The 20,650-nt window shown below is 30.3% G+C and overlaps 1 protein-coding gene across 1 annotated transcript; it reads left to right on the top strand.

The window, feature by feature from the left end:
- The first annotated feature begins 3,034 nt into the window (after positions 1-3,034).
- Positions 3,035-3,862, top strand: LOC119682992. The gene is made up of 2 exons (XM_038096581.1): positions 3,035-3,539; positions 3,600-3,862. Exon 1 carries the CDS (start codon positions 3,107-3,109, stop codon positions 3,524-3,526), a length of 420 nt encoding a protein of 139 aa, XP_037952509.1. The 5' UTR covers positions 3,035-3,106; the 3' UTR covers positions 3,527-3,539; positions 3,600-3,862.
- The last annotated feature ends 16,788 nt before the right edge of the window (positions 3,863-20,650 follow it).

Below are 20,650 nucleotides of genomic sequence, written 5' to 3' on the forward strand. Positions count from 1 at the left end.
TATTTATGCTCAGTGGACATATGTGAAAAAAAGTTATTTTGAGAAAAAAAGCTTTTAAAAATTAATAAAAATATCAGTAGGTTTTATATTAATATAAAACAGCTTTTTAATAGGTACGAATATATACATTGATATTAAAGATATTAAAATATGCTTTATTATAGGTATACATTAATTTCTTTATAGCACAAGAATATTTTTAGTGTCATATGTTTGCTTTAATTTAATAAGTAAATCATCTAATAAAAACTATTCAAAATTTATGTCTGTAATCAACCACAAAATGCTTTTATCTTTTTCAAAATAAACTTTTGTCCTCCCTGAAAGTGTCATAAAACCTTATTTGCTACAAAATTATGCTGGTGCTACGCAGTAATAGAACTATCAGATACTATGAAACTGTGAGTACTATGAAAGCCACTGCATGGCTCAAAGTCAAACAAACTAAAGTGAACCATTTTTTCTCCAAACAGTTTTCAGTCGTATCATTTACTCTTCATCTCCGTGCATATCCATCCCATCATTTGTATTTTGCCCTTTAAAAGTGAAACTCAAATAAAAACTTTCATAATAAAATTATTGTGTATTTGTTCCCATGGCAGCAATCCCACCATACTACTTACATACCTACATGTATATTAATGTATGTACTCTATACGTTCATATGTAAATTGATGTATTTGTGTTTGTTTTACATTTACGCCTATACATTTACACACACAATATACCTTTTTACCTAACAACTCCGAGTCTCCTGGGTAATTATTTTGTTATTGCATATGTCATAACTTTTAACTCGCATGCAACTTTGTCTCCCACATGTACCAGCATTGCCATCAGATAAAAACAAAATTTTATTAAATAAGAACAGTAAAATAAGAAAATCACAATCAAAAAATCTGTAAAACAAATATTACAACAAAACTTACACTAACTAACAAAAAGTTTGTTTTATTTTTCTTATTTTAATATTTTATTTAAATACAAAGTACAAATGATGGAATTAGTTTTTGTTTTATAACTCAAGGGATCCTTTTTTCCCCTTTTGGTTAGTTGGCAAGTCATGTGGAAACATAGAGAGTTTTACACAAATTGCATTTATTGTCATATTGCAGAAGTCACAATTTTTTTTAATAAATTATTTACGTTTGCTAAAAAAGAATTTTTATTTCTTTAAATAAAATTTAATCTTTAATATGAAAACTATTTTTCAATAACAATGGAAGGTCCTTTCCTATGATGAATAGTAAATAGTTACTCCTTTGATATTTCTCATTTGAACAATTTCGGTCATTTTCAAAGCATACTTTAAGGGGCAAAATGAGTTCAGTTACAAAAATTTAATGTTTTTGATTTCTAAAGCAAGGAGGATATCTTGAAAAATCTGCTAATCAGAATTTAATAAACTTTAAATTAAAAATAATATCTCCATAAACGGAAAAAAAAATATAGAAAAATTGTACTAACAAAGCTGGCTCAACTAGTCTGGATCTATTGAAATTCGGGTCAATACGAATTATTGTGACTATCGGTTTCCGGGAACCATGTCAAAAGCCTGGAAAAGTAATATGCATGTTTATAAATTTATTTTGACAACAGAAACAATAAAAATTGAATTATAATTTAATCCACATTAAATTAATTCATAAATTAATTGATACTTGTACCTAATTAATGGTAAATTTGATAAGCAAATAAACAGAGGCTGTAGGCGAATAGCATATGCATATGCACATAATCCATAAATGTGATTAATTTCACTAGACTTTCAAGCAGACATATTCATAACATGTTAGCCGGATTATCGAATCAGTGGTGAAATCGGACTACAAGGCGAATTATGCATATTATGCATTTTCTAATTTTGTCTGTATCACGAGAGAATCGGATTTAACAAAGATTCGAACAAACGCAGTTCTTCTATATGTATATATCTAAGTATTTCTTTTATAGTCACACAATACTTCAATAAACATATTGAATATAAAATTTTTGGGAAATGCTTAAATAGAGTTTAATGTAAAGCGTTTCAAAAATTTTTCAAAATAAATAAAATTATTTTAAATTCTCGTAGTTTGCAAATAGGTTAAGTTAGATGTAGTTTCAGGAGGAACAAGGCCTGCTGTATTAGCTAAGAAGTCTTTTTGATTCTACAATTACTTATAATGGTGGGTAAGAGAATGATCATGTTAGAACCAGCCAGACGCATTGGTAAATGCGAGAATCTAGTCAGCGGTTATGTTAGAAATATCGTCAAGTGCGTTGAAGAATAGTGCACCTAACAGCTTAAGCCTGGTTCCGACAAGGGTTTGACTTAGACAACAGAAGTGTTGGTGTCTTTTCTACAAGCATCGGTAGACATGTACTGGAGGGAATTCTACCGGGAAAACTACATGGTAGGCTGAGCTTAACCCCATGCCGTTCTATAATCTAGAGCTCTCTTAGAACAAATATTAACTTACATACTTCTGATTTGCTTATGTGTATCAATTCAGAGATTCTACATTTTAAGTAAAATGACCAAGTAGCACTTGATCTAGCTCCTGAAGAAGAATGAGTCCATAGGCACTAATTGCCTGTAAAAATAAATTATCATTAATCACTCTACTGCTGTGACTGGCAGGGGTAAGGATTGGAACAGAAGCTTGCGCAGAAGAAGCTGTCTGACTATATTGGAATGCTCTAGAACCCAAATTAAAGTTACATCGGACCTGCAACTTAATATGTTAATATATTGTCGAAGATGTGGTAGGATTTAGTGATCCCTAAGTGTTTGGAAATCGCTATTCTCCTTTGCGTTATAATTCGCTCTGTCTCCCTCGCAAATACTTAATATCGATTATATATAGAATTTTGGATTAAAAGTTTAAGATATTGAGGTCAATCTTTAGATTCTGACTCTAAATAAATCTAATTATATTAAAAGGAATAATAAAATATTTCATAAAAATCTTAAATAATAAGCTGGCCTTGAAATATAATTAACTGAATAGGATTACATGTAAAATTAAAATAAAATAAATTTCTTATAAAATTTTTCTGTCTCGAAATTGTTTCAAAATTTATCCTGGCAAAAGCCAAAATTTTGTAAATATCTAAATTCAGAATGCAAAATGTAGGAAAACTAATAAACAAAATTGCCTCTAGTGCGATTCAAAGGCGATTAAGTTGTATAACTTCTAAATTTGCTAGCACAAATGACAAAATGGTGGTAGGGGACTCTAAGGAAAGCATGCCAAATGAAATCCATAAATTGAATGACGGTGATAATGATGACTTGCCTACTATCATCGATATTGAGGTGGATCCATCGTTTTATGAGGAACTAGGTCTCGCTATTCCTCCTCACTCAAGTAATGTTATCAATACCGCTAATATTCCTGAAGTTGGTACAACACAAAGTGATGATATTGCATCACCTAATAAATTGCAAAGACGAGGCAATCGTGGTTATATAAAAATTTATCCTAATACAGTTGACGCGGACCAGTGGTCCATGTATAGAACAGATAATGAGGAGGAGTAGTGGAGCTAGCATGGTAACTCTTTATATATAATTTTTTGATTTTTAAGTATTTACTAACCAATTTGTTCTAAAGCTGTTGATGAGGACGTGTGCCGTTGAGATGGGGTCATACTTAAACTGGATTAGAGTTTGCTTGATAATCCCACTGAAGTAGTTAATGACAAGGAACTTTTAGTGTTTACTTCTGAATTTATTCTAAAAGAGTTAATGACAAGGACTAGAGGCGTAAAATAGAGGATATACTTAATAATCTGCACTTTTGTTATTCAAATCTTTTTTCGCATAAATATCCTATTTATTTTAATAAATGACAGATAATTCAAGTTAATGTAAATACATTTTTTGTACTCATAAAAAGTTTTACTAGTGACAAAGTGGGGGATTGACAAAATTGGACGTTGGGTGTTAAGTGATCTGATGCTTGTTGCTGTCAAATCAAGTGTTGTTAATATTGTCAGAGTTTTGCTTCTATTTTATTTAAATTTTTTTTATTAAGAAATATTTATTTATTAAAAATAGAAATTGTAAAAAAAAATTGTAGAAAAAATTAAGTAAAATATTCAATCTGTTCACCGCGCAGTATGTAGAACCTTCGAAATCTTAATTAACATCATTAACATTCTTGTGTCTTTTAATTGTTGATCTTGACTTGCAAAATAATGTTTATCGAGAAAACGAATGGGGTTACATCTCGTAATTGTGAGGTTATTGTGAAACTGATATATGAAGTATTGTCATAATTGGAATGTGTTATTTAATATGTTTAATCAGCACAGCATCGCGAAACAGTCTACTGATATTTAATATTTTAACTGTTTAATCTTTTCACTAGATTGACATTATAAACTCATTTGTTGCTGATCTACTTTTGTGAGAAATGAGACATTTTGAAAAAGGATCTTATCGTTAGATTATCTAAACTGCCACGTAAACTGAGTAATCAGGATTTTTTCCAATATTTTTTAAAAGTAAACTTAGTAACTAATGTGAATAAGGGTTAGATTAGGTTATACGGGCAATCTAAAAGTTATCCACTAATGTCTATTAGCACATTGTGGTACCGTATAATGTACACACTTAGAGTTTAAATTCACTTGATACCTTTGGTGAAGCTTAGAATGCTGTTTAGTGGGGGGTCTTGGGGTTGATCTAGATACTTAAGGAAGAAAATCACCGCTAGCCGTTCGTTGCACATTTTCTTCGAAGGAGAACTAGACCTGGCAGAGGGGCTAGAACGAGTGGGCTAACATATTTAGATTATATATCCTTTTAAAAATATACTTTTATTACCTTGGATGCCTTATTACGACACGCAGTCTGGCGACAAAGTAGAGCTCGGTTTTACTGTCCTTATTGCTGTATTCGTGTTTAATTTAGTTTGGTTCACAATCTTTAACTCACGAGTGGTGAGGAATGGTGAGTTGATCCGAACAAAGATCAGCTATATCCGAACAAGACTATCATACATGCGGAGGGCGCTACCTATCTGGAAGTCACCGTTCAGAGACAAACTGACGTAGTGCCATTCATTTTAAAGGTACGGGTCGAATAACACCTAAGATTATGGGTTTTATCGATTTTTTTTCTCTAAATCCATGGTGTTCTGTTTTGCCAATAGCAAACAATATAAAAACAGGTTCACCTCAGTAAGGGTGTGATATAACATCACGCAGCATGGTCTTGGTATAACATAAAGTGACCTTAAGGCTTAAAATATGCTTTAAGGTCGTAGTGCCACATCCCTTTATCCCCTTGGTTTTTCTAGATAATATTTAATTGAACTATATTTGGTGTAAAGTTATATGTATATAGTTACCATTCTAATCGTTGATTCAAGTGGCTGACTCATATGTTTCTACTATTAATATTAAACAAAATTCAAGACCAAAAATTCTTGGTTTGATTTTTGATACAAACTTGCTTTAAAAAAGATATAAAAAGGTTTAAATTTTTTTTTGTGAAAATATACGGAAGGATACAAAAAGAATCCTCTAATAAAATAAGTTAGCTAAAAATAAAATAAAATAAAATAAAATTTTTTTCTTTATAATAAAATTACTTTTGCTTGTTTTGATGAACAAATAGAGAAAGGCTACAGGACATTTACATTTCCTCTCAATGCTTTGTGTTCACACAAAGGATATCCCGTTAATGTGCGCTTTATCCTTATATAACGTTCTCGTTTTTACGCCATTTTAACATTGATATTTATCGTAAATTGTTGCCATTGTCGTTAGTGAAAAAGCGTTGACAACACTAAACAGCAACAGCAACAGCAGCAGCAGCAGAAGTGAAGTCAACAACAACTACAACTACAACAACAACATGGACAACCAACAATTCAACCATTTTCGTTTTCATTATCAGATTCAGCTTTAGCTTTAGCTTCAGTTACAGTTACAGTTTCAGTTTAACCATCTGCATAAGCTTCAGTTCATCATATGGCAGTGTCTGTCCCTCTGGCGGCGTCGGAGGTAGTAGTCATATTTGGATTCCATGTTGACTAAACAGTTAAATTGTCAGACAAACGCGGCTTAATTTCAAAGATAAATAAAAACGAAATTCAAACAAACAGAAAAAAACCAACAAAAGATATTATGGAGAGCCTGGAATGAAGGTAGTCATTGAATTATGTATCCTTTTTGGTAAGAGGATTTTAATGTTAAAAAATTGAAAAATGGATTTCATGTTTAAAGTTTGTTTTCTTTCTTTATGTATTTCAATATTTATTTAAAAATATTTCTTTTTTTTATATTTTTTAAAAAGACCGATGCATTTTTTCATGGTAATATATCATTTATAAAACAAATTCTATTTACAAATGAAACTGCTATGCTTTTTGGCTTTATATGAAGTCATTTATTTTTCACGATTTTCTAGTATTTTTTTTTTTTTTGCAATTTATTAAAATAAATCTATTGAACAAATAGTACAGCTTACGTAGTTTTAATTAACTAATAGGATTTATATGCATTTAAGCTTAAATGCAAATATAAATTATTTTTTATGAAAATGTGTACTCCACAGAAGTATCATTTGCATATATGTAAATATATCAGTTTGTGTACATAGCTGATTAGTATAGTCAGAAACGGAAATAAGTATACTTCAAATTAATGAAAACGGAAAATAAAAATATATTTCCATTAAAAAGTTTAAAATTTATTTTTGAAATAGCATATTATAGCTAATGGTGATTTGAAATATTTTATAGTAATTGAAAAAGAAATGTTTCGCAGTATATATCACAATAATTTGCATTTATGATGATATAAATTGTAATTAACCCAATGCAAGTCCTATTGCAACCGAATGATAATATTGAATTTCCTGTAGTTAAAATACAGTAGCTGCTAATAATGGTATAAAATACTTTAAAAAAATTGAAAAAAAATATTTATCATACAATTTACAATACTTATCACAATAGTAAGCATTTATGATAACATTTATTATGATAAACCCAATATAATTATTTTGTAATTACATTCAAATGATATTCAGACACACCTTAATTTCGCTAAAATCTTAATTTCAACTTCGTTCCAACAAAATGAAGTTGTTTTTACATAAAAAATTCAGTTTTGAGGTTAGACCGAAATTAAGGAAAATTGTCTTAATTTCGTTGAAATTAAGGAACATTTCAAATGAAACTATGCGTAAATTAAATTTTAAGCAAAAAATAAAGTTGCAATAATGACACTTTTTTAAAAAAAAAATAATTCAGATACCTGAAACCCACTAAAGCTAATAAAACTATTAAGTGTCATCCTCTATAGTTGTAATAATCAGCTTTAAAAATTTCCTAAATACAAGTAGTGTTTGGAACATGTAATTTTCAACATTCGATTTGTAAACAGAAAACATGATTTTCTTAATTTGGGGCAGTATGAACACTTTCAAAATGAACTTAATTACTGAATTTTCACGAAATTAAGGAAATTTGGCTGTCTGAACATAGAGTAATGAATAATACCTGTGAATAAAACGCAGGGTTGTGTTTGAATTGAACGTGTTCAATGAGATAATTAAGCAGTTTTAATTGGTTTATGAGAAATGTAACTAGTTTGTGAATAGAACAGAAATCAATTTAAGTAGAACACTTGTAAGTTAAAACCAACCTATGAAAGTTTACTAAGAAAGAGTTCTTATATAAAACCAAAAGCAATTTGCTAGATAAAGCGAATACTTAATTCCGTTCCATAACTTTCTTTGACTATCAACAGCCATCGAACTGTAAGCATTTGCTTATTTGAGTTCATTTCCATGCCACAGCCCAGCAGAGATAAAATAGTACAATCCAACAAACAATTAAAAAATTGAAAAGCATCCAGTTAAGATATTTGTACTTTTCCGATTTCCTAAGCAAACTTTATTTTAGTCTACTACTAAACAAAATTCGACAAATGAACATTACTATAAGATCTCAGCATCGACCCGGTTCAAACTGCATAAAGAAGTATAAGTCAGGTTCTTTGAGTAAGGTGTAACCTGCTCAGCACAACGGTATCGATGCTGACGGATTACTGCGTATTAGAAACATACATTATGAGAATGGGTTTACTCTAAAATAAATTGTGTCGGAGTTATGGATTTGTGGATGAAGAGTTCACTGTACTTTATCTTATATGTCATTGCCCATCATTGACTCGGACTTGTTAATCAATAAGCTACCATTGTGCAAAATTAGGGACTTAGCCAAGTTATTAGACTTGTCAGGTTGATTCACTTTTACTTGAATAGGGGAGTCGTGTCTTCGGTGTTCTTTGTACGCTGGGTTCAAGGCTGCTTATGAATAATGCTAATTCATGGTATCACCAAAGACCATTATTTGAGCTCAAGTGAGTTTAAGGCACTTTGGATACCTATATGTAATCATATTAAAATTTCATATACTAGTTAGATAATGTGGGTATTATCGAAAAGGCGATAGTATTATTAATTTTTCACTTTGATATGCTGAGAAGTTAACCACGTGAACATAAATCGGTATCACGACCTAAAAAGTATATCAACAGATTTCTGCAAAACCTCTGTGAACAGTCTAACTAAAAGTTTTAGACATATAATTAAAAAGTACTGCAATAGAAACGATTCTTAATAATAAAAAAAGCATTTATGTGCTATGCAGGGGTCAAAAAAGGGAACTTTATTGCAACTTGGAGCAATAAAGGTATATCTTTGAGAACTCATCAGACTGTTCATTGGTAAAAACGAAGAGCCTATTATCTAAGTTCGAAGGGATGAATTTAGTCTTTATTCTTCTATCTTAGTGTTTCCTGTGAGGAATGTAGTAGCAAAACAGTAAAAAATCACTAAATGAGGTACATGGAAAGTTGTCTGATGGCCTGGAACTTAAACCAACCAACTTAATTATATCCTGTCTTCATTATCTTCGATAAAATAGAAATAAAAGTGTCTAACGACCTTTAATACATATGCTACAAAAATTGGAAAAATACTATATTTTTTTTATATAAAATGTGATGCCACATGTTTTAATATTTCAGTTTTAATTTTAAAATTGGCTGACACTTAAATTATATATTAATATAAATGCCTCCAACCTCTTAAATTAAATTACATTCTATAGATTTCTGGTACTTTAAAATACTTTTCACAACTTTCTCATAATGAGTTAATCATTAAGTCAAAGGCTTCCTCGTCTATACAAAGTGAAGAAGCAGTGTTGGTTAAATTTATATCAGCTCAGTTCATTGTTTTGTAATCAATCTTATCGTATAAAAAACAGAATAGAAATGTGAACAATGTTAACATAATGAAAGGAAACAAAAACAATTTGGCAAAATTTATGCACACAAATATATTGGAATCGGCAAAACTATAGCCAGAGCAAATGATAAAAGGCAAAAATTTCATAGTTTCTCGGGAGTGGGATTGGAAGTGAAATTGGGAGTGGGATGTGAGAATAACAGAGTAAATCGAAATTTAATGACGACACATTTGTCATTGTCAGTGTCAATGACAAAGTGTCAAGTCACTGCGTTTGTTCCAAGTTTTTATTATGGTAACACATTTCCTATTTGTATTGTGCTGGCAATAATGCAGCACACAACTCGGAGTATGGAGCAGGTAGTGCCATGGAACTCGAGCCATAGCAACTTATGCCATTCATTTTAAAATTTGAATGTCTGAGTTTAATTATTATGAACGGCGGAAGGAAATAACATTTTTGGTAAATAATTTACTTTCTCTTTAGTTTTTGCTAGTATATTTTGTTAACACTGCCATTGAAAGTATTTTAATTTCATTTTAATTTTATACTTAATTACATATTTTATAAAGATAGAAAAAGAATAGGATATCGTGCCCACAAATTGTAACTGCTCTAGCAGTGGTTCCTAAACTCTTTTGGCCAAGGAGCACTATGTTATTTTTGTTTTTAGTAGCGAAGTTTAAAGTTTAAGAATAAAAAACTGTATGATTATTTTAAAATGCATCTCTGGTATAATGTACGATGAATTGTATAAGTGCATAGGTTTATTTTCTAATAAGTGAAGTCTCAGTGGACAAACTACAATTCATATATTTGATTCACGGACCATTTTTAACTATATCCGGACCACCGGTTGGAAACTACTGTTCTAAAGTATTTTAGTGAGTTGCGAGATGTATGTTACACCTGAAAATATCTCTCTAATAATTGGTTGTAAAATGGTCTTCTTAAGAATTTTAGTAATTGCAGATTTTTATATTTAAATATCTTTGAATTTATTGCAGGATTTAATTGAAACTTAATTGAAACTAAACATGTTGAGATTTACACAGCACTGGAATAAATTAATCTATTCACTATATATATAATATATATACTGTAGTAATCTAACTATTTTGGTTGGTTTAAGTGACGACTTATTCCGTGATTTTGTACCATTTTAATGCTTTATGCTCGTTAACAACTCTTTCGTTGGTTGTTTAATTGGATAGTTTTGTTAAATCCTATTCGAACTTCTTCAGGTTGTTATTATTCTATTACCCTAGCTTAGCAAGATTATTGAAAAGCGGTTTACTAAGGACCACTATTCTCTGCTCCCTATCCAAAGGATTGGAAACGCTCAGAAATATATAAAGTAGTTTCCTTTTTTTTTGATTATTTGAAATTGTAATGATAAATATTGTAAATGGATTCTTATTCCGGGTGCCTGCATTTCATAAACCAGTAATATCCGCCGTTAATCCATAGATATCTCGTCTATTGTTGTTCCTCAGTGATAACATCTGTTTAGGATTGTGTCCGTGCGATTATTTTATACTCGTTTTGGAAGATGTAGGGATCTTCACTGCTTCCCTGAATGAATGTATATAATTAATACAAGTTTTTTAGCCACGTTTGAAAAACAGCTCTGCAAGAGCTTTATCCCATTTATGCCAGTTCATTAGCATTTTCATTTCGAATGGTTCAAATCTAATTTTTAAAGATTTTAAAGATTTTTAGTTTTTTATATTCTTTATCCAAATTATAATTTTGTGTTTATGTTTACCTATTTCATATATATAATTTTAAAAGAGTCGATTTCGTATATACATAGCTTCGTCGGCGCATATACATAGTCGGTTCATCTGTGGTAACTCAAATAGTTATTTTAAGAACTTGTATATAGAATTATGGAATTATAATTATAAATGTACTTCTGAAATTTATTTAATTTGTGTTATAATGAATTTCAAAAAAAATACATTTATTTTCATTAGTGCAATGTGCAATAATGTCCTTTCATTTTCATTTCTGTGAGCTGCATTGCGTTGTAAATTCATTAACTAAAACACTTAAAGTTACATGAAAAAAAAAATTAAAAATAAGGAAAAGTAGCAGAATTGCAATAACTTTTACCTTATTATGTGCATTTTGCTTAATATAACTTTTACTTCACTTCTCTTTACCCCAGCAAACCACAACTTTTTAAAGAAGAAATTTCTGCATTTTCCTGAGAGAGAAAAATATTTTACTTAAATTATGGCGTAAGTAATGAAAATCTGATTTGTTGCTTAACTTTTATATTTAACATCTTTAGACATTTTTCCAGAACAAAATACAAAAAAAAAGGTTGGATTACAACGGATTGCACTATTCTTCCCCCTACTCCAGAATGCCCGTCCATAATGCCAGTGCAACATTCATTGTGCTGTACCTTTACCTTTTCACTAACTCGTATTTTTAACCAAAATAATCAAGTAATGAAGAAACAAAGTTTGAACGTTTTTGCAGGAGCCGAAGGAAAAGCGCAACTTAATATTAAAATGTTACTCCGTATCCTTGCAGTAATGAGGAAAAAATAAGGCAATGGTGAATTAAGTACAGAATTTCAAATAAAACTTCAACATTGCCTTGGAACGTGGCTGTTAGTGCCATTGAATAGCGTCAACTCAATTCCTTTGAAGTGCATGACTGCTGCCCATTTTGCTTGCTGAAACTTAATGCACTGAATTGTTGGAATGTTGCTTCATACAAAAGGAAATTAGTAGTAAAGAAAAATGTGTGGAAAATGGCAGTAAAAACTTTTGCTTTTCTTTAAATTATAAAAAGAAAATCAACTTAATTTCAAAGTGAAGTAGAAAAGTTTAAATTCCTTCATCTGCTTCTTCTTCTTCTTTGCTATGCCCGAATTGCATTGGTGCAACCAGGAACTATCCAAGAGAAGGAGAATTCCTTTTAAGTGTTACAACAACAAATAAAACAACTAAAGAAGTAAAAATTTTACTCAGAAATAGGTGTTGGGGGCGTTTTTAACTAATGTAAGTACATCTAACCCGAAGCGTATTATAAAGAAATTAGTTGCTTTTGTTTAAAAAATTTCCCTTAAGCCAGAAATAAAACTTTTTTATTGTTCTCAAAAGATACAAATGAATTAGCAAAATAAATTTGTAGTCCTCGCTGAACTGCTAGTTTAACTAAGTAAATAATTCTTGCATAGAAACTTTTTTCAACTTGTAATGGAATTAGGAATATTAAGTAAATGTTCATAGGACTGTTATTTCAAAAAAGACATACACAAAAAATTATTTCCTTCACACATACCTCAACAGTAATGTAATGTCAAAAACAAAATCTATTTACCCATTTCTCAAAACACTCAATTAAGTCAGAAGTTAGAAACAAATTAAATCTCCATTCAAATCCACTACGCAATTGGATTGCTTGGCTTAAGGCAAACTACCTAACGGCTTAATGCGGGGTTTCGCTACTCTGTTAGGTCACAAATTTTTAAAAACATGCTGTTTTAGTTAATACTATATCCTCTCCCAAAATCATTTAACATAATACTAGTTTTGGTCAGAAATAGTTGAATTGATGCCGTTAAAAAATAATTAACATAACAATAAATCAATAAAACTTTCTAACAATATAGTTTAAAACAACAGTTTACTGTTCCATACCTAAAATAGTGATCCACTAACAAAAGTATTATGTGTAGATTTCCATATGTCAGTAGAGTGAATCTTATTACATAACACTAACCAAATGATACTTAACTAATTATATAATTTGTCATAACAGACCTTTCCGATTTTCGGCCTGAAGCAACACTACACTCTAAGAGCTTGACCTGTGGAAGCACCTTGTATGCACAGTCTCCTGCAACGAGTGCGCTGAGTGCTCTCTCAACTTTAACACTCTACTCTAACTTCAGAATATACACATTTTTAGTTACAAGCATTGTCTTTCATCCTTCAGACATAACTAAGCCAACAAAGCTACTAAATAATGTCATGCTACAGCATTTCCTGTTTCCTGATTCCTGTGGGCTTATATAGATGCAAAGGTCGTAGTGTAATCGTTTCGAATATAAGATCGAAAAATTTATTTTTTTAATATTTCCACTGGTACCTTTAGTTATGTAGCTGTTACCGAACGTTACCTTTTTTGACTAGCAAAAAATAATAGGTGTCGACAATAAGCTTATTCCAGAATTTTTCACAGTGTGAGTGCTACACTCATCAGACCCAGACAATATATGAATCTTTAATACAGTATGCTAGATAGGACTTTGTATACGGCAGGCGCCTTTCTTCTAAACTATTTTTTATTTATTTTAAGATATATGTAATAACCACTAGTAATTTAACACTGTGGTTTTAGTCTAAATGCCTTCTGAAATCCGGATAAGATTCTTCATAAAATTATAATAAAAAAATCGTATTTTGGGATCCTCCTTCCATTTGATATTTTTTAGTTAAATATGTGGTGTGTTGATCGATTTTGGGCGAGTCAAGATCGACATGCTTACGCATATGGTATACTACACCATAGTGATATAGGAATAGCTTTCCACAAGCTTGTATTTATAAGTGGGTTTTTTACAATTCTAGATTAAAATTTAATATTAGATAACTTAACTACCAATGGTTCAAATACTTACTTTCATTTTACTTTCTGGATCAAAAGTTAAGTATATTGAATAAAGTGAACATACTTATAATATTAAATAATATAATGAGTAGAAATACATAAAAAATTATATAGATTCATAATTCACAACTTTTGTTACTAACTTTCAATAAGTAATAATTGATATGGAGAGTATAACATCTACTGTTTAACTCGTTGTCACAGTTAGAGAAACACTTTCTAAACTTAATCGGCGAGAATTACGAAAATTTCTGAGAAATATTAAAAATAACAAGGGAAGAAGTTGTAGAAAGAAGTTGTAAAGTGTCTATAGGGTCTATAGAGTTATAGAGAAGTGTACTATTGATACCTGTTAAGGATATACTCGTATTTGCGTGTCAATATCCGACATTTTCGGATCTGTTAATAAATACAAAGCAAATTTAACTACGCTTTAATATCTTTTATGTATTCTTCCATTATTGAAGATTTCCTTTAACTAAATTCGGCAGTCATTAACAGCTTTCCTCTTTAGTTCACACAGAAATTTGTGTTATCCTTACAACTATCTATGTCGGTCAGTTAGTGTATAACGCAAAATACAACGAAGGAGAAGAAAAACTTTAAAAAACTTAAAATCCTGAAACGAGTTAACTTCAATTGCAAAACTTGAGAAAAGAATTTTTGTTTAAAATTTCTTAAACAATTTGTGGGACGTGCATTGTTGGAGGAACTCGAGTAGCCGGCGACCTTTAACGCATTCTTCACTTGCCAGCATTGCCAGCATTGAAAAATACACGCACTCTTAAGCATTTGCATGCTTACGAATGCAAATAAATCTGAGCTCGAGGAACTGCAGCATCTGAACTGAAACTTGCTGCTTTCCTTGCGGGAGGCGTGCGGAATACAATGTGAATACATTTATTGTTGTTGCTTTTGTTATAATTTGTTGTCGTTACTATTGTTCCTCTGTTGTTTTATTTGCAGTCTCTGCGGTAATTTCTGTTGCGAGCGAATCGTACAAGTGCGGAAATTGTTTTTCCCCTTGTTGGGTATGCAATTTACAACTAAAAGTGTACAGTAAAGTGAAATAAATGCAAATTGTATAAAAAACAAAAAAAAATTAAGAAATAAATTTGAATAGGTCATAGACGACTTGAAACCATTCACTGCATCTTTCAAAAGTTCTAGGTTATATCTCTAAAGTTCACTAAATATTCTTCAAAGACAACTGAAACTATCAATAATGAAAGATGTTTTTAGTATTGTTAATATTAGTATTTGTGAATATTAATTCATATTTTCCACTTATATTCTTAAATCCATTGTCAATTCGTTGCATTAGCTAAATTCACCAACTAAACTCACCAATATCTCATTGTCTTATTGAAACGAATTCACATCAATTAATTTAATTAAACCAAGGCAGAAATCCAGATAACATGACAATAAGTATGAAAAAATAAAAAAGGGGCAGCTAATAGCACTAAAAACTATCACTCTAAGAACTCTTTCATTTCACTCACACCAATGTCGATGTTAAAGTAAACCAAGACAAAGATCCAGCTAACATTACAATAAGTATGAAGAAATAAAATAGTGGCAACTTATAGCATTAAAAACTGCCACTATTAGAACTTTTTAATTTTACTCACACATTCAGTCAGTGACCAACCAGCTCGCATATAGATTTTAAAGTAAACCAAGGTAGAGATTCAGCTAACATCACAATAAATATAAATAAATAAAATAGTGACAGCTTACAGCACTAAGAAGTAAAAGTAAAAAATAAGAAAACGCCATATAACAGCACTAAAAAAACGATATGAACGAAAATTACAATATAATGAAACATAGTTAAATTAATAAGCATAGCTTATTCATACTTTATGATTCTTACTATTCATATTCATATTGATTTTCAGAATTATAGTTCTGAAGAGGGAGAGAAAACCATGTTGTATGTTATTTTATGGGTCAGTGCCTACCTTGGCCTAGTAGAAGATGGAAATCGACATATCTGTTAAAGTTAGGCACATAATTTATAGGTTATAGACTTGTCAGTTTAGTTCACTCTTACATAAGTGGGAAGATATATCTGTTTCCTTCAATATTATTCATTTGCGGACCATTTCGTTTGCTTTCACTTGTTCTGGTGAATTTCTTCTGGTGAATATCTGTGGTATTACAACTGGCTCGTTGTTTTGCTCAAGTGGACGTTAGTGCCGCCAAAGCTAACATATACATAACATCCAATCTAACACGTTCTACTATATTAGAATCCTTATAAACATTTTTATCAACGTGCTTACACTTTAATTATCGATCCATAGCATATGATAAAAGTTTTTAATTATCAAGTAGCTAAGATTGTTACAATAGATCTAGATTTGCTTTATTCGGTGGTAAAGCTGTCGGTCTCTAAATATGTTTCTAATAGTCTATTCAGAAAACTTGTTGAAGTATTGCATTTTCCTTGGACGTTCTAGTCTCTATTTATAGCAGCGGCGACGACCGCGTAATGGTTAAGGTTGACATTAACCAATAGAGATTATTTGATATTCACTATAAGCTTTGACCCTTTCAGCAGTTATGTTAAGGTTTTTTCTGTTACTTGTTATTTAAACTGGGTTAACTTAATCGTTTCAAACAAATAAAAATTGATTAAGGCAATATTATAATCACTGTTTCTATAAAAACTAAATTATATATATAAATTGGTTGAAGTGTAGTGTAGGTAGTCTTAACGTTGCTGCTTTATAAGGAGAGTTGAACTCATTATTAATAGGAATTAATTAAATAGGAAGTTAGAAAAAGAAAAACTTTTATTCCCTTTATAACTCTTACTCCTACGCCGACTATTACCGATGCACTACTTTCCTTGGCGGTTGCATGAATTGTATTCCTTTTAATTTCCTCACTTAAATTTCCCACGAGAATCTCAAAACTACTTTTTTATGAAGTTTGGTATGAAATTTTCCATTGCATACTTTTGTGTGCTCTGTGTTGCTGCGAGCCTTGACTTAAGTACATTTGAGGGTAAATCACTTAATACAATTTGCAAGAATTTTATTTTAATAAAGACAAATGAATCTGCATTATTTCTATTTGAAAATTAAATTGTTTAAACATATGTAAACACTAATCATATAAACTTCAAAATATATACCAATAAGCAAAAAACGAAATTAAATCTTGCTTATATGGAGGTTGTATGGGCAACCGGAAAAGTATGCATTTATGTTAAAAATGCCTAATTGAGCTGCATTCAGAGTAAATTGGTTTGTGTATAGGATAAATTGGTTTGAGTAGAGAAAGAATTGGTACTCATAGTATTCATGGCATTCATGAATACTATGAAATACTCATGGAATAATATAATTCAGAAAATACCAGTGGTGTTTCCTTAAAAAATGTCAATACTAATATCTAATTTTAAGTGTTAACGAAACCGATTTAATATAGTTATTTTTATGTTGTAGTTAAAAAATCTGTCCTTAAATTTTATAATTACATTCTAATTCAACAACGTAATTTTCATTATTGAATTCATTACAATCAGAAATATCTCATTAAATATTTAAATAATTTAATTTAAATGTAAACTCATATCTCTCTGTATATCTTTTAGCCTTTGCGACAGTTGTTTTTCTGATTAAATTAATTTTTATTAAATTCCATGGAAACTCGAGCACACCTTAATTGCCAACGTGTCCAAAATGTCAACTTGCTCTGTTGACATTCTGTTCGCAATGTTGTTTTATGTTGAATTGCCTTTCTTTTATTTCAATTTCAGTTTCAGTTTTGGTTTTGGTTTTGCTTATATTTTTATTTTTATTTTTACTTTTCGTTATTGGATTATTACCTGGAATATCAGCAACGGGCATGCATAATAAAACAAAGTAAATCTGTCTGACATTTTAAGCGCTTAATTCCATGTGGACACGTTTAATACCTTCGTGTGGATTTAGTTGCATGGCCATTGTTTTTACTCGCCCTCCATGTTAGACGCATTCATTGGCTAAATGAGTGGAATGTACGAATAAATGTTATCAGAAGTCAAGGCATAAATACAGCTTACTTGGAATAATGTAGTTAGGCAACAACATAACTAAATTCAAATTCATATAAATACTTTTCACCAGCTTAGTAGAAATCTGATAAAGACTTTTACGTCTTTGATCCACTGTTTGAACAGGAATTCGAAATAAATAGTTAGTGATTTGATTTATTTGGAATGGAATATGCTATATGTTTATTGTTAACAAAAGCAGGACAAATGTAATAGAATCTTTTTTATTTAGATTTTAAGCTTCTCTGTAAATTAAGGGTTCCTTTAACTGATATCATTTTAATATACCTATTTAGAAGTACATATAAGAAACTTTGTTAAACGAATTCCGTTTTCTTTTCTCTCGAAATGCTGTTTTTTAAATTTGTTTCATTTCTTAAAAAGGTCACTTTTTAACTGTGTTTAGATAAACTTTATAATAATCTTCACCTTCTCTACTTTTTCTACTCTCTCTCCCTCCCTTTCTTTCTATCTCAACTTTATGTTTATTAAATATAGGAACCAAACTCTTAATAATCATTGTTATGTTATTAACGCTAATTGATTTTGATCGGTTTTATGTATATATATGTATATATATATCAGTTATATATATATATATATAAAAGATATATATATATATATATATATATATATATATATGTATATATCATTTACATTCCTGTCAAAAGTTTTGTTAGTTTTCTTTAGTACTTCTAATTCACAAAAAGGGCGATTCTGTCACTAATGCTCATATAAAGTCATTTTAAACGTATAGTATAGCATAAAAAAGACTGTAGCCAGTTCTTAACCGAGTAATCGGATCTGATAAGTGTGGTTTCAAACCCCCCAAATTCATAATTAACTGTATAATCATTGTGTATTAACTGTGGGAAGACACAGAAAAATATATTGACTAACATCAAATTGCTGTTCGATAAACACACTATATGTCATTATAACTGTATTTTATACCGTTTTAAAACTTATATCTAAAAACCTTATTGAACATCATCACCAGTTCCCATAGAATTAAGAAGAATTTCTCAAGTAAAGAAAATAACTACATCAGGATATTTAATGTTGATATCAACTGTATAGCTAATCATAATATGAATAATAAAAGCTGTAATAAATCTTGATCATTAAGAAAAATATGTTAATATTAATAAATATTTTCCTTGAACCAAAAACTTATTAATTGACAAAGTATTAAAGGAGTGTTGGGCTCGCAGTTAGGTAAAACATTGAGACCATAACATAGTAGATCTAATAATTGATTCTAACCGAAAAGCGCATATGAGTCTCATGTTTATCATAGAAGATGTCTTAATATTAGTCTGAGACAGCAGTTCACAGCTGAGCCTCATCCTCAGCCAAAACGTCATTGTCTAAGATGTTCTTAAACAATATAAATTTAAAGCTATTAGTTCCTATCATTTATCTGAATACCAAATTTAATTATGTATTTTGTACTAGTAGAAATAAACAGATTTCTCTGATGTATGACAATATGTAACTTTACTCGATTAACTCACTAACATCTAATTCATGTAAAGTAATAGAAACCAACTAGAAACAAAAATGGAATCATATTATTTTGTCTTATCTATACTCTATTAAATAATATTCACTTCAGTGCTCAGCAATTATTGCTCGGTTTCAAAACAAAATACTTGAACAACAAACAACAGAAATAAACTTTCCTGCACGCTAATGCTGCTTATAGGACTTAACATATTCATTTCAAATTATCCATGTTTTTCATACTCCTATAATTCTGATCATTTTCTTCATATTTTTCTGTGTTTTGAACATTTTTCAGTTTCCTCATCCAATGTCATAGAGACTTTTCCTTTATATTTCATTTTATTTATGTGCATTATACCATTTACAAAATAATTTCAAGAACATGTTCAAGCATACGAAATGCCGAAAAATATATTTCAAAACAGAGAAAAAAAAAACTTAAAAGCAAATTTGTTCTAAATTCTTATTCGTTAACCCTTTTTAAAGCGCCTAAAGCTGTGCTGCACACAGACAATCCCACATATTCGAGGCTTCATACAAATAAACAAGACGATTTCGGGCGCACTTATCCCAAATGGCAGCTCTTTCACATGTCATAATGGCCTCTTCAACTAGAAAACATCTTTTCTTCACAGTTTTTATATTCTCTTTACTTCATTTTATTTTATTTTATTTAATATGCGTCACGCTTCACTTCACCTACAGTTCTGCCTCACAGTACTGTAGGGTTACTTCTTGAGCATAATTTTCCATATATGTATTCCTCCATTTCTCTCTTTTTAAGGAAATTCCACTGGTTTTGCACTTGAATACTCATGCATGTGTCGGCAGACTTACAAACATTTTAACACATTCACAGATTTTCGGAATTAAAGGCATATGTGGACCCAAAATTTGAATGTTAAGCAGAACACAAACACATGCAACTCATTTGCAGCAGGATATCAGTCGTAAATGCAAAAAAAGGGGCATTCCCAGTGAAGTACGTAGAGAACCTCTCAAGTGTGAATGCGCATCAAAAGCATTTCATCTATTCCATTACAGTTTTTATTCACATTTTCGCTTTAAGAATAATGGAGGCATTATGCAGTGCAAATGAAAGGAGAAAGTAAAAAAATGGGCCAAATAAGTTGTAAAATTTATGCGAACATAATTTGTAAAATGGACTGCAAAAAACGGCTAAAGCAAAGGAACG

The sequence above is a fragment of the Teleopsis dalmanni genome, chromosome 2 (assembly GCF_002237135.1).
Source record: "Teleopsis dalmanni isolate 2A chromosome 2, ASM223713v2, whole genome shotgun sequence".
NCBI classification, from domain to species: Eukaryota; Metazoa; Arthropoda; class Insecta; order Diptera; family Diopsidae; genus Teleopsis; species Teleopsis dalmanni.